The 15,023-nt window shown below is 45.7% G+C and overlaps 1 protein-coding gene across 1 annotated transcript; it reads right to left on the reverse strand.

Moving 5' to 3' along the window:
• Positions 1-12,737: 12,737 nt before the first annotated feature.
• Positions 12,738-14,789, reverse strand: LOC127898774 (uncharacterized). Its single transcript, XM_052431264.1, has 2 exons — positions 14,210-14,789; positions 12,738-13,855 (listed from the first exon to the last, which is right to left on the reverse strand). Exons 1-2 carry the CDS (start codon positions 14,787-14,789, stop codon positions 12,738-12,740), a joined length of 1,698 nt encoding a protein of 565 aa, XP_052287224.1.
• Between the last annotated feature and the right edge of the window lie 234 nt (positions 14,790-15,023).

The following is a 15,023-nucleotide window of genomic DNA, read 5'->3' on the forward strand; positions in this document are numbered from 1 at the left end:
TCTATTCAGGAGTTTTGTTCTTTTATCACGCCGTCTATAAAAATGGACTGAAAAAAAATCAACGTGGTTAAAAATAGATCCTCTCGGAGTTGGGTTTCTTGAGGTTTGCAAAGAGAAAACGTAGGCATTGTTCAGTTTATGATCCTGGATTAAAGAAATCCTAAATTTAATTTAGGGCAATTGGGCTTGTAATGTTTAGTTTTACTAAAATAAAATCCTAACTGCCGAGCTATATAAGGTTATAAGTAATGGGCTTCTGGTGCCATCACCAAGTTCATGAGCTTTCATTCAAGTTCTCACATATTATTTTTGTTTTGGTGCAAAGTTGATGAGATAGAGCTAAATTTTCCATCGTCTGATATGATTAATTTTCAAGTGGGGTTGATCAATAAGAGGCTTGATGCTGGCCGGTTTAAGACCGTGCATTCTTGCCACTTGAGTAAGATTTTTGGTTCCTAGACAGGCGCTTTTCATTTATCTAATTTTTCACATTTGGTGATATTATGTGAATTTCATAACTTGAATATGAGTTATCAAGATTTATGATTTAAGGCACAACTAAACTACGACCGCGAGATCAAAACAAGTGACGTTGTCATCGAATCTTTTACCAAAATTTTCAATTACTTTTATAGTTTTACCATTTTTAATTAATGGGTTAGGGACAAAATGGTTCAAATAAACTTGTGAAAGTTGCAATTAAATTTGAATTTATCTTAGGTTTCCCAAATCAGAGCTTTTATAATGGAATGAATTATTTCTTTTCCCCAACATGTCACTTTCAGTTATTAATGTATGTTAATCAATTTCAATTTATTCACAACCAAACACGGTGACAACATAAATGTTCTCAAATGAAATGTTATGCATCGTCTCCCTGCTAGATAATCTTATAAACAAATGCAAAAACTTTACAGACCAACATGTTGGTTTTATACTAAAAGATTCAAGACATTCACAACAATCCTGACTATGAGGTTGACACACTTAATTTATAAAAGAAGATCAAAATTACTTGGAAAATTTGTTTAAATACGTGTATATATAGTATAAATTATTTGGGATCTCAAACAAGGTTAATACTACTATGTAGAGATTTTTCTTTTTAACTATTTATGAGCATATGGTTTCTGAATAAAAAATAATAATTGAAGTATACAATAACTAAAATATATTCCTAAAGTCTCACAATTTTATTTATTAAATACATATTTCAAAAAACATATGGAAACTATACTTCAATTTATTTCATAACCATTAGGAATGGCCAAGATACATCCACTAATTTAATATTACCGTCACTGACATGAAGATTGAAAACTTATAAACTCACTTAGAGACCTCCTACACTGAGTTTGACTAATATATATGCACGTAAAATTACAGTCACAAACACAAAATCTGAAAAGTCCTTTAAACAAGCTTTAAAATTTCAAACATAAAACTTGAAATATCATGTGTATAGTATCAAATCCCTTCACCAATTGTTTGAAATTAGAGGATCAGCATCCACTGAAACACTAACACTATCCAAAAGGACCCGTTGATGGATCCATTAGTTTTAGAATTTGCAGCTTGTGTATGTCATGAGAGCACAATCAATCTCTTCAAGGCCTTGTTCCATTACATTTGAAGCTCCATTCAATGCCTCGAGTTAGTTTTTATTTTATTTTATTACATATTGTTGAATTGTATATTATATCTTTGTTGTTTCAATTTATTATTATTGTTGTTGTTGTTGTTGTTGTTATGAAATTGTGATAAGTGTGTAAGAGCCTTATTAGTAAGCTTAAGTGCACTCGAAAGATTCTGTTAGTGAAGCTTTATACATTGCCTAAACAATCTGGGTTTTAAATAGGACCATTGCCTTTAATCTTTTCTGAGAACTTAACTACTATATTTTTGCATGCAAAGTGGCCGGGTCTAATATCGCTTGTAATGTATGATAATCTATCACAACAATTGTAAAACATATTATCTGTTAAAATAGAAACTGATATGAGCCAGCAAGCTGTAACTTTTGACCCTCCTCTTACTGTCTCATGTGTTGATGTTAGAATTGGTGCTGTTTCCTCTATGGTTGTTCCTCGTGAGGAAAAACTTGAGAAATTAATTGGACAGAATTTCCAATGGTGGCAACAAAAAATGGTTTTTTACTTGATCACCTTGAATCTTGCGAGATTCTTGAAGGAAGATGCTCCTGTACATAGAAGGGTTGAAGTTGATCGCCAAGTGATTAATCCAATATATGATTGGAATCATTTTGATTTCCTTTACAGAAATTATATGTTCAATGGCTTAAGCAACTATTTGTATAGTGTTTATGCTAGAAAGAAAAGAGCGGAGGAGCTATAGGAGCCTTAGAATGGAAATATAAAACTTAGGGTTTTTCATGATTTTTTCTCTTTTAAGAATAAGTAGTGCTTTCCTATTTGAGTTAGGATTCTAGGATTTGTATCCTATTTATGATTTTTTGGTCGATGCACATTTATCTTGTAGAGGTAAGAAAGGTGTTGGGCCAAAGTTAGGGTCTTAAGGAAAGTTTCTAGAAGGTGGTATAATACACTATATCCGAATATTGCAATAGTTTAATATGGCGTAAATTGAGACTATGAACTTTTTGATTTTGTACTATTTTAGTCTTTTTAGAGTAATTGGTTCTCTACTAACTTGATTTGTAAAGCATTTTTTTATGGGCCGAGACCCTTTAAGTGGGCTTAACCCAAAGTTCAATGCAAATTGAGCCCACTTTAATGCATAAGTGTCTTTCAAAGTACGGTCCACAGTAGTTGCTCTAACATAATAGATTAGGTCCACAAAAAAAATACATACTTGATGGCCCGGATTAGGCCCTTAAGCCTACTATCGATTTTTAGATAGCCACAACTTCATACTTCAAATTCAAGTTAGAACTACTATGGTGAATGTTATTTTTAAGGAAAACAATGTTAATACCTTATACTAGTCCTGTCCAGACTTTACACGAGAAAACAAACAAAGCCTAAATAAAAAATTAAAATAATATTAAAATACAATGTAACATTAGTGGGTTAGGTAAAAATGGTTTTGTTACTAAGTCGAAAATTCCAATTCATGAACTCTCACGTTTCCGAATTCATTTCAATTCGGAAGACTATGCAGAAGTGTACTTTAAACTGTTGTATATTTTTTTTACTATTTTTCATCTTTTCTCTACCAAAGAGCAAATAATTAAATCGGCCAATTACATTCAATTGATGTTGATGAAATTGTGCATTTTATTCACTTTCGTCAAATGGAAAGATTTCACAATGGAAAGTACAAATTAATTATGTTTCTTCATACAAGTAATAGAAATTTTTTGTGTAACTTGAATTTTCAACAGACGAAAGTTGCCACGCAAGTTAACTGTAATGGAGGACTTGTGTTACGTGTGGGGTGTGAGTGGATTAAGGGTGTGTGAAATGAAAGAAAAAATGACCATAATTGATTAGAAAAAAGGAAAATGATATTCGGCCACCACGAGAACATAAGGAAGCCAGAAGCGCATGCTTCCTCTGCCGTTTTCGAAGTTTTCAATTTAAAAATTAAAAATAGATTTTTCCATTGAAAAATATTAAAATTAAATCTAAAGAATGTGAAAAATCTAAAATTCTTACCCCTTCCTCTCACTGTACCAGTCACTCATTTACTCATTTGCTCTGTTCTCTCACTCACCCGATCTGTCTCTCTCACCCACCCTCCATCGCACACACCCGATCCGTCTCTCTCGCTCACCCTCCCTCTCATACACCCGATCTGTCTCTCTCAGAGTGAAGCGAAACTGCTGGCCTAAGGTGCGTGGTGTGGCCATGAACCCAGTGGAGCATCCTCATGGAGGAGGTAACCACCAGCACATTGGTCATGCCAGCACTATTAGGCGTGATGCTCCTCCTGTCCAGAAGGTTGGTCTTATTGCAGCCAGGAGGACTGGTTGGCTCAGAGGACAAGCTGCTGCCACTGCAGCCAAGGCTGACCCTCATTTATCGATGGAGTAGTGATCTAATTCTCACCCAGTAATTAGAAAGTAGCCTGAATCGCCAGTATATGACTGATTTATATAAAACCTCAAAAGGCCGACGAACTTATATAACTGATTTATGTAAACCTCATGAGGCTCCAAAGTTTTAACTTTTAAACATGAACTCCATCAGGACCACGTCCCAAATGCAAGAACAAAAAACAAAATCAGGAACAATAAATACTTGCACTAAATTAATAAGCCTTCCTCATTATTACAGAAATATTTACTATTCAAATATAAAACTTGAAATTTTACGTGCAGTAGTAGTGACTTCCTTCACCATGTGTTTGAAATTAGAGGATCAGCATCTACGGAACAGCGACAGTGCCATTCAAAAAAGATCCAGTGAAACATCCATTTGTTTCAGAATTTGCAATAATGTCATTATCCCCATAATCAATCTCTTTGAGACTTTCTTGAACCATATTTAAAGATCCATTATCGCATACTCCAATTTCAACTAACTCCAAGGCCACTTCTCTCATTGTGGGTCGCTTTTTTTCCATTAAGATTCAAGCATCTTTTTGCGAGTTTAGCAACTGTTACAATCTCACTTTGGTAACCTTGCTTCAGGAAATGACCATCAAGGATTTTAAACGAATGATCCTCTTTCACTGCACATAGAAAATATGCTGCTAACTTTTGTCTTCTTCAAAGTTAGTAAAACGAATTGGTCTTTAGCTCAGCAAGAATTACTCCAAAGCTATAAACAACACTTTTCGCATTAAATTGACTCACCCGAAAATACTTATGATCCAAGTATCCAAAGGTGCTCTAGACTTGAGTAGTCATGTGTGTTTGATAAACTGCCTTGATCTTGATGCCCTAAAATCTGAAACTTCAACGCAATATTTATTATCCAAAATTATGTTTTTAGACTTGACATCTCGATGATAAATAGGTATTGTTTGGGAGAAATACGTCGACGAGACCAGGCATGGTGAGCAGATATCTGATGGCAGAGTTCTGCGAACCGGTGTGTCCCGTAAAAGCCTGGTGCGCGGGGGAACAGGAGCAGAAATATCCTGCTCGTCCACGAGCACGTCATCCGCGAGGCCAATTTCCTGTAAGAGACATAAGGCCATTCCGGCTAGAGGTCGAGAGGCGAGGAGACCCGGTCGACGGCAGTTGGCAAGACAGGCTCCCCAGCCCGAGAATCTAGGCACAACAGCCACGCTTTCCCCAGAACCGTGGCGTAACACGCAAGATCTCACAGCACCACGACAGCCACGCTTTCCCCAGAACCGTGGCGTAACATGCAAGATCTCACAGAACCACGACAGCCACGCTTTCCCCAGAACCGTGGCGTAACACGCAAGATCTCACAGAACCACGACAGCCACGCTTTCCCCAGAACCGTGGCGTAACACACAAGATCCCGCGTTTGCCCATAACGCAGCAGTCAGAGTCCCATACCGTCTCGAAAAAAGCAGAAGACTGGGATTCAGGGAAAGCCTATAAAAAGGTAGCCAACGAAGGTAAGGGGGTGAGCATTTTTGAGATTAAAAAAGAAATTCAAAAGAAGAGAAAACCACGAAAAAGCCATAAGATCTGTGGCGAGCATTCCCCGAACCTTCATATCTGACTTGAGCGTCGGAGGGTTTGCGCCGGGAAAACAACCGGCGTACTCTGACTTGTCTGTGTGCGCAGGAACCTCTAGAGAAGAAGCCTCACGAGAAGACCTCCTGGTCGTGAAGAAGTTGATCGGGCAGAGATCCTGGTCGTAGAACGAGGAGAATCGGAATCCCGCATCAACATTTTGCGATCCTGGTCGTAGAACGAGGAGAATCGGAATCCCGCATCAACATTTTGGCGCCGTCTGTGGGGACCAGAGCAAAACGCTTCTGTTGATAGCAAGGAGAGGGGTGAAGCAAGTGAAAAGCGATGGAGACAGGAGGAAGTAGTGCACAAGGGGGTGATAGGAGGCTTAACGATTCCGTGACGCTGAGGGAGATAGTCAGTGAGGCACGGGAAAAAGTCATGTTCGACCGGATGGAACGGATGGAAAAGCAGATGGAGACCTTGACAACCATCCTGCATGAGCTGCGAAGCGAGCGAAGGGTAACCCAAGAGGGAAGGGTGAGAGGCGGTGGAGTGGCTCCAGGTCCCGATAGTGTGGGGAGAAGTCAAACCACCGGGAGATCTGGTGGTGAGAGGGGTAACGTACCTCTGCGGGGAGAATTTCATAGAGAAAAAGAGCAGTCCCCGGCAAGACAGACTGGTGACGAGGACGACGAGGTGATGAATGCAGAGGAAACAGAGTTGAGGCAACACGAGCATGATGTAGAGCAAGAGCGGGATCAAGTTGCGGCACGTGACCCTGGTCGTGCAGTGCAGCTGGAGGAGGAAGTGCGCAGACTAGCGCAGATAATTGACGACATGCAAGGAAGGAACAGAGCCCCTGGTTGGAGGATAATGCTGGACGGAGAATCACCGCTCGCAGCAGAGATCATGAGGGCAGTTATTCCGAGAGATTTCCGCCTCCCAGACCTCAGATACTCGGGAAGAACTGATCCGCTGGTGCACATAGAGCGCTTCAACGACATAACCGGGGTACAAGGATTATCTCAATCCCAAAGGTGCAGGGTGTTCCCACTCTCTCTTGAGGGACGTGCACGAGAATGGTACAGGAAACTTCCTCGGGGCAGCATTAAAACCTTCGAGCAGATGTGCCAGGAATTCGCGGAGCAGTTTAGTGGGGCAATGGCACCGAAAGATGACATGATGGAGCTGAAAAGCATGAAACAGGGGGAGCAAGAAACCCTTCGGGAATTCATCAAGAGGTTTCATCGGGCTGTCTTCGACTTGGGAGCCTTCAACCACCCTCAGGCATTAAGGGGATTGAAGGAAGGGGTGAAGATAAGAAGGCTGTGGTACAATTTGAGAAGCCCAGCGATTCAAACGTATGCAGCCGCATACGAACAGGCTAAGAGAGACATCGAGATTGAAGAGGAGAAGGCTGCACGGATTAAGACAGACCAGTTAGAAGGGTTGGGGAGGAAAGAGAAGAAAGCATTACCGGGGAATGGGCCGATCAGGAGGAGGGACCACCAGGCCCCCAGTAGTGGAGCAGGAGGTCGGGTAACTGCTTACCAGCCTCATCAGAGGCCACCACAACATTAGCGCAGCAGGGCGCAACCTCCTCGTTCCCCAGCTAGGGAGCCTTGGAGAAGGCATGAGTCGGCATCTGGTGGTCTTCCCCACGATAGCAAAGTGAGCAGACCAGAAGTACTTCCACCGCCCCCAACTCAGAGCGGGGCAAACAGAGAAAAGAGCAGTGCCTGATCGACCAGAACCCGGACTATGGGCGGTACACTTCCTTGAAGATGTCCTTGGAGGAGGTGTACGAGGCCATAAAGGATCGAGGGCTGCTGCACCTCCCTACACCAATAACAAAGCTACCCAACAGGAGGGATAAAGGACGTTATTGTAAGTTCCATGGCACTCATGGCCATACCACAACAGAGTGTAGAGATCTCAAGACCCAGGTCGAAGATTTGGTGAGAAATCGGTACCTGGACGAGTTTATAGATGGGACCTTCCCGATGGTGGCCACAACAGGTGAAGGGGAGCAGAGTGGTAGAAACTTGAGGCGCGAGCAGCCCGCAGTAAGGGTGATAGCTGGGGGCCCAACATTGGCCGGAGATTCTAATAGATCGAGAAAAAATTATGCTAGGTACGCCATGACCAGTAAAGAGGTACTCTTCAACACCCCAGCAGCCAAACGAGCAAGGGTCAGGCAAGTGCCAATCATGTGGACGGATGAGGATGAGGAAGGGATTCTATACCCCCACGAGGATGCTTTAATCATCAAGGCTACTGTCGCTAGCAAGAAGTTCGATCGGATACTGATTGATACGGGGAGCTCAGTTGATGTGTTATTTAAGTCAACCCTGGAAGAGATGGGAATAGCCGACCGGAAGTTGGAATACACCAATACCTCCTTGAAGGGGTTCGGAGGAGGGAAGCTGGTCCCTCTGGGCGTGGTCGAGCTGCCTATCACAATTGGGAGCTCCCCGACAGAAAGAACAATGATATTGGACTTTGTCGTAGTGGACGAAGAAAGTCCTTACCAGATGATCCTAGGTCGGCCATTTTTAAGGATGAGCAAAGCGGTGTTGTCCAACCATTATCTGGCTCTGAAGTACCGGGTGAATGAGGTAGTAGGAGTGGTACGAGGAGACCAGAGGATCGCAAGAAGCTGCTACTCCTCGGCAGCAAGGGAAGCACTGCAGATAACACCCCTCGATACCCGAGTGGAAAACAAGAAGGGCAGACAAGAACCTGTAGAGGATCTGGAAACAGTAAGCCTGGGACCAGAGAACCCGGGAAAGACAATCAGAATCGGGTCGAGACTTAAAGGAGAGCAAAAGCGGGAGTTGGTGAAATGCTTACAGGCTCACGCTGATGTATTTGCTTGGACACATGAAGACATGCCAGGGATTGACCCTGAGGTAGCATGTCATAAGCTGGCAATAAAGAAAGGTGCCCGGGCAGTAAGGCAGAAGAGGAGGTGCTTCAACCAGGAGAGGTATGAGGCTATAAATGGCGAGGTGGAGAAGCTCTTGAGAGCAGGGTTCATTCGGGAAGTCAGTTACCCTGAGTGGATATCGAATGTGGTGTTGGTAAAGAAGGCAAACGGCAAGTGGAGGATGTGTGTGGATTTCACAGACCTCAATAAGGCGTGCCTAAAAGACAGCTTCCCTTTACCAAAGATCGATCAGCTAGTAGATTCAACGGCTGGACATGGTCTGCTTAGCTTCATGGACGCGTTCTCGGGATACAACCAGATCCCCATGTACGAGCAGGATGAGGAAAGCACGGCTTTCATCACTAACCAAGGTTTGTTCTGTTACAAGGTAATGCCGTTCGGTCTCAAAAATGCTGGGGCCACCTATCAAAGGCTGGTGAACAAAGTCTTTAAGCCATTGATTGGGAAAACCATGGAGGTGTACGTGGATGACATGATCACCAAGTCCAAAATCCCGAAGGAACATGTCAGACACCTCGAGGAGACATTCGAGCTTTTGAGGAAGTATAAGATGAAGCTCAACCCGGAGAAGTGTGCTTTTGGGGTCGAGTCAGGGAAATTCCTTGGATTCATGGTGAGCCATAGGGGGATTGAAGCAAATCCCGAGAAAATCCAGGCGATTGTGCAAATGACGTCTCCTCGTAACCTGAAGGAGAAGCAGAGCCTCACGGGGAGGTTGGCGGCGTTGAGCAGATTCATATCCAAGGCTACAGATAAGTGTCAGCCATTCTTTCAAGTGATAAGGAGGGGAAAGAAAACAGAATGGACCCCAGAATGCGAGGAAGCCTTCCGGAACTTGAAGCAATACTTGCAGCAAGCTCCGCTGCTGTCCACACCAAGGGAGGGGGACAAGTTATATCTGTATTTGGCGATATCGGATCGGGCCGCCAGTTCTGTTCTGGTGAGAGAGGAAGAAGGAGTTCAATATCCGATATACTACACCAGCAAGGCCCTGCTCGACGCTGAGACCAGATACCCGCCGTTGGAGAAATGGGCACTTGCCCTTGTGGTTGCTGCTCGGAAGTTGAGGCCATATTTTCAAGCATTCCCGGTCTCAGTAATAACAAACCAGCCATTACGTCAGACTCTGCACAAGCCAGATGCCTCTGGTCTGCTCGTCAAGTGGGCTGTAGAGCTGAGCGAGTTCGACATAGACTATAAACCCCGCGCAGCGATAAAAGCCCAGGCAATGGCCGATTTCATAGCTGAATTCACAGAGCCCGAAGTATGCTTAGATCAACAAAATGCGGTTATAGGCAACGACGAAACCCAAGTATGGCAGGTGTCTGTGAATGGGTCATCAAGGGAGCGGGGTTCAGGAGTAGGGATTGTCTTGGAAGGCCCAGAGGGGGAGGAGATCTCTTATGCTGTAAAGTTGGAATTTGCAGCCACGAATAACCAGGCAGAGTATGAAGCCTTGATAGCAGGTCTGGAATTGGCCAAGACCGTGAAAGCAGACAGAGTTAAGATTAGAACTGATTCCCAGCTGGTTGCGAATCATGTCAGTGAAAGATTCCAACCAAGAGAGGAGAAGATGGAGCAGTACCTGAAGACAGTCAGGCAGATGATGGGGAAGTTCGAAACAGTGGAGGTGATACAAATCCCCAGGGAGCAGAATAGTCGAGCAGATATTTTGGCTAGGATGGCAGCAGTAGCCGACCCAAAAATGCCAAAGTCGGTCCCTCTGGAGGTGAAGTCCAGCCCAAGTATCGATCAGAATTTGGGGGTGTTGCGGATAGAACAAAAACGCTCGTGGAGGGACCCGATAGTTTCATACCTTAGAGACGGGGTATTACCACCAGATAAGCTGCAAGCTCGCAAGATTAGAGCTCAGGCCTCGAGATACACGATGATTGATGGGGTACTGTATCGGCGAGGATATACACTACCGTTCCTTCGGTGTCTGGATGAGGACGACGCGGATTACGTACTGAGAGAAGTACATGAAGGAATTTGCAGAAATCATTCTGGCGGGAGATCCCTGGCCCACAAGGTTCTAAGGCAGGGATATTTCTGGCCGACAATGCACCAGGATGCGCAAGAGAAGACCAGGAGTTGCGTAAGCTGCCAGAGTTTTGCAAATTTCTCTAACCAACCACCAGAGAAGCTCACCTCCATGACCTCCCCCTGGCCATTTGCTCAATGGGGAATTGATCTGATCGGCCCATTGCCAAAGGCACGAGGAGCAGCAGCACATGCAATAGTTGCTATAGATTACTTCACGAAGTGGATAGAGGTAGAAGCCCTTAGCAGGATCACAGAGAAGAAAACAACAGACTTCGTGTGGAGAAACCTGGTCTGTCGATACGGGATCCCTTATGCCTTGGTAACGGATAATGGCAGGCAGTTCGATAATCACAGCTTCAGGGAGTTCTGCTAGAACCTCGGGATAGAGCTGAAGTATTGCTCACCTGCTCACCCTCAATCGAATGGACAAGTAGAAGCGGCCAACAAGACCATCAAGAGGCTTTTGAAAACCAGGCTGGGAGCAAAAAAGGGTGCGTGGGTTGACGAGCTGTCAGGTGTGCTATGGGCATACAGAACAACCCACAAAACCGCAACTGGGGAGACACCGTTCGCTTTGGCTTTCGGACATGAAGCGGTCGTGCCAGCTGAGATAGGGACGACCACACACCGGACAGGTCATTTCAATGAGCAGGAGAACGACGAGCAGATATGTTTGAATCTTGATCTGCTAACAGAGAGGAGGGAGCAAGCAGCCGAGCGATCAGTCATTTACCAACAGAGGGTTGCTCGGTATTATAACCAGAAGGTGAACATACGACAATTCAGGGTCGGAGACTGGGTACTGAGAAGAGTGAATCAGAGCACCAAAGATTCGACTCAAGGAGTGCTGGGACCGAATTGGGAAGGGCCATATAGAGTCAAGCAGATAGCGGGACCCGGAGCTTACAAGCTGGTCCGCACGGACGGCCACGAGGTGAAACGCCCATGGAACGCAGCATACCTCCGAAAATACTTCCAGTGAGACTTGTTGACATTCGAAAGCTATTTTTGCTCATGTTCATTATCGTTTATCTTTCACGCTTTATGTCCAAACAATTTCATGTAAGCCGAATCCTGCCATTAATAGAACGTCGAGGAATTTCTTTCGCTTGAAACCGAGGAAATTATCCAAGGCATGCAAAGGCTCACCAAGTCTCAAAGCCTGTCTTATGGCGAGACAGAAGCCAAGCATGCCAGGATCTGCTCGGCCACGAGAAGGCGAGCAGAATCCCAATCCTCGAAGAATCCAAGGCATGCAAAGGCTCACCAAGTCTCAAAGCCTGTCTTATGGCGAGACAGAAGCCAAGCATGCCAGGATTTGCTCGGCCACGAGAAGGCTAGCAGAATCCCAAGCTTTGAAGAAATTATCCAAGGCATGTAAAGGCCACCAAGTCTCAAAGCCTGTCTTATGGCGAGACAGAAGCCAAGCATGCCAGGATCTGCTCGGCCACGAGAAGGCGAGCAGAATCCCAATCCTCGAAGAATCCAAGGCATGCAAAGGCTCACCAAGTCTCAAAGCCTGTCTTATGGCGAGACAGAAGCCAAGCATGCCAGGATTTGCTCGGCCACGAGAAGGCTAGCAGAATCCCAAGCTTTGAAGAAATTATCCAAGGCATGCAAAGGCTCACCAAGTCTCAAAGCCTGTCTTATGGCGAGACAGAAGCCAAGCATGCCAGGATCTGCTCGGCCATGAGAAGGCGAGCAGAATCCCAATCCTCGAAGAATCCAAGGCATGCAAAGGCTCACCAAGTCTCAAAGCCTGTCTTAAGGCGAGACAGAAGCCAAGAATGCCAGGATTTGCTCGGCCACGAGAAGGCGAGCAGAATCCCAATCCTCGAAGAATCCAAGGCATGCAAAGGCTCACCAAGTCTCAAAGCCTGTCTTATGGCGAGACAGAAGCCAAGCATGCCAGGATCTGCTCGACCGCGCGAAGGCGAGCCGAATCCCAGGCATTGAAGAATCCCCAAAAGCATGTGGCAAAACCATGAGCCAGGCCAGAACCTGCTCGTCCAGACAAAGACAAGCAGATTCTCAACCGAAAATTAATTCACACTTACAACACAAGAAAGTAATCAAAAACCATTTTTATTAATTTGTTAATAACTAACAGAGGGGATAATCTTCATGAACATTGTTCATTACAATACAAGAGATATATCAAGAAGATGGTGGATCAGTAAGCCCGGCAGCATCGGTTGGCTGGACCTCCACAGGTGCAGGAGGGGTATCACCAGTTGCGTCAGGGGGGGTGCTCGCCTCGCCAACATCAGCAGGGACTGCACGAGGAGGAGAGTCTTCCTCCTCGACCACGATCGGCTCTACCCCATCGGCATCTTCCTTGGCCGCCTCCTCGTCCATATGTTGAGCAACACCAGCTGCAAGGTCGTCCATCTTCAGATCAGGGTGTTGCTTCCCAAGGACGGCCATGATGCAACGATAGGAATGCCGAAGACCCTGGTCGTACTGGTGGTCAGCCTCCCTCTTCAAGTTCTCGACCTGAGCTCGGTGGGAGTCGCGGAAAGATTCGAGCTGAGCCTCATACATAGCCTTCTGCCTTTGCAGATCCTCCTTGACCTTGGTAAGCTCCTCCTCGAGGGAAATGGCTTTTGCTTGAGCAAGTGATTCTTGCTCTATCAGCTTCAGATTCTCGAGATTCAGCTCCCCTACTTTCTTCTCGGCAACGTCAGCTCTGGTCGTCGCCGATTGAATATCCTCCTTCATCTTCCGGTCGTAGCGGCCAACCTTAGCCTTGTAATAGATGGTCATGCAGCTGAGGTGGAAAGTACTATGCTGCATGGCCCCCACCAGCTCACCCAAGGTGCGGCCATCAAAGTCCTCCAGGTCCTTCTTGCTCACGAGTTTAGTTAACTCATTGAGGTAAAGGATCAGGTGTTCTGCTCGGCTGTCAGGTAAGCGAGATCGAGGCCCGACAGGAGGAGAAGAGGAAGCAGGATCTGTGGTTGCTCCACTAGCTTCCCCGACTTTTACAGGAGCAAGAGGTAAAATCTTCAAGGGTGGGACCTGCTGCACGATGTTGGCCCGCTTTGCAGTAAGGGCATCCTTACTCTGGTCCCTCTTCGTGGTTGGAGGTCGGGAACGTTTTCGGGTCAGAGCCCCTATCACAGCGTCCTCCATCCTATGGCCAGGAAGTATCAAGCGAGACTCGAGCAAGTTGTATGTAGTTAACAGTTCTCGGCTCGAGCAGGAATTGGCTAGTACAGCCTCGACCCGTTTGAGCTGGTCAGGTTCAAGCGGGAAGTGGACCCCCCAAGAAACTACAACACAAACAGACACTTGGTTAGAGACAAGCCAAAAAAGCAAGAGCAATTATGGATGCAAGACATCTAGAGCGAGCAGGCAACCTGGGACCGTGAAACGGGGTGAGACGCGACAATCCTTCCCGTCTATTTGTGCAACTTGACCCCAAGGACCCTCAGCAAAAAAGAATTTCCTCTTCCAAGTCCCACCACCACCGGTCGGAAGATCGGTTATGGGTTTCCGGCTCTTGGTGCTAGATTGGAAGTAGTACCAGCCGGCATCTTTGGGGCTGCTCTTTAGCTGGTACAGGTGCTTCACCTCATCAACCGTGGGCTCGCTTTGACAACATCTGTCCCACAAGATGAACAGACCAGAGAGCACTCTCCACCCATTGGGATTCAGCTGACCAGGAGCTAGATTTAGCCCGTTAAGTATCCGGGCAAAGTAGGGTTGCAAGGGACACCTCAGCCCGTACTTAAAGCTCTCTAGAAACAGGGTAACGTATCCCCTGGGAGGCCGGCTGGGAGCATCCTTCTTTCCTGGGACCTTGAGAGGTATCTCACCAGGAATGCTATACCTAAGCCGGAGGTCATTGAGCTCATCAAACAAGGTCGTGCACGTCATGTAATCAATGGCGTAATTGCGCGACAAGGCTCTGCCTCCTACTGTACCCCGCTCTTCTGGTCGTGATGTTCCAGATGGAGACACCTCACCAGAGTCACCTTCCCCATTCTCACTTAAGGTGTCCTCAGAGCCAGAAGATCCCTCCTCACCATTGCTTCCGCTCGTGGAGGTTGTTTGGGGGGACATCCTCCTAGCGTTAGTCCCGACACTAAACCTGATGGGCTCTAAGGGGATCCCGAGGTCAAAAGCAGGATCAGTGAGCAGACCGGGAAGGAAACTTAGTTCGTCGTCATCAATCTCAACGACTTTCTCCTTACCCTTCGACATTCCCTAAGCTCTAACCACAACACCACCAACTACTACCCAAACAGAAGAGAAGAGAAATCATCTACAATTATCCGAGACCAAGGAGATAGAAGAAATACCTGAAGTAATGGCTCAGTCGGTGAAAGTCAGAGATAGAGGCCTTTTATGCCGGAATTTCTTTGCCGGAGAGACAGAGACGGAGACGGAGTGAATGATGAATATGCCGTTCGAGAGGATTTGGTTCTCCTAATGAGG

The sequence above is a fragment of the Citrus sinensis genome, chromosome 7 (genome assembly GCF_022201045.2).
Source record: "Citrus sinensis cultivar Valencia sweet orange chromosome 7, DVS_A1.0, whole genome shotgun sequence".
NCBI lineage: Eukaryota > Viridiplantae > Streptophyta > Magnoliopsida > Sapindales > Rutaceae > Citrus > Citrus sinensis.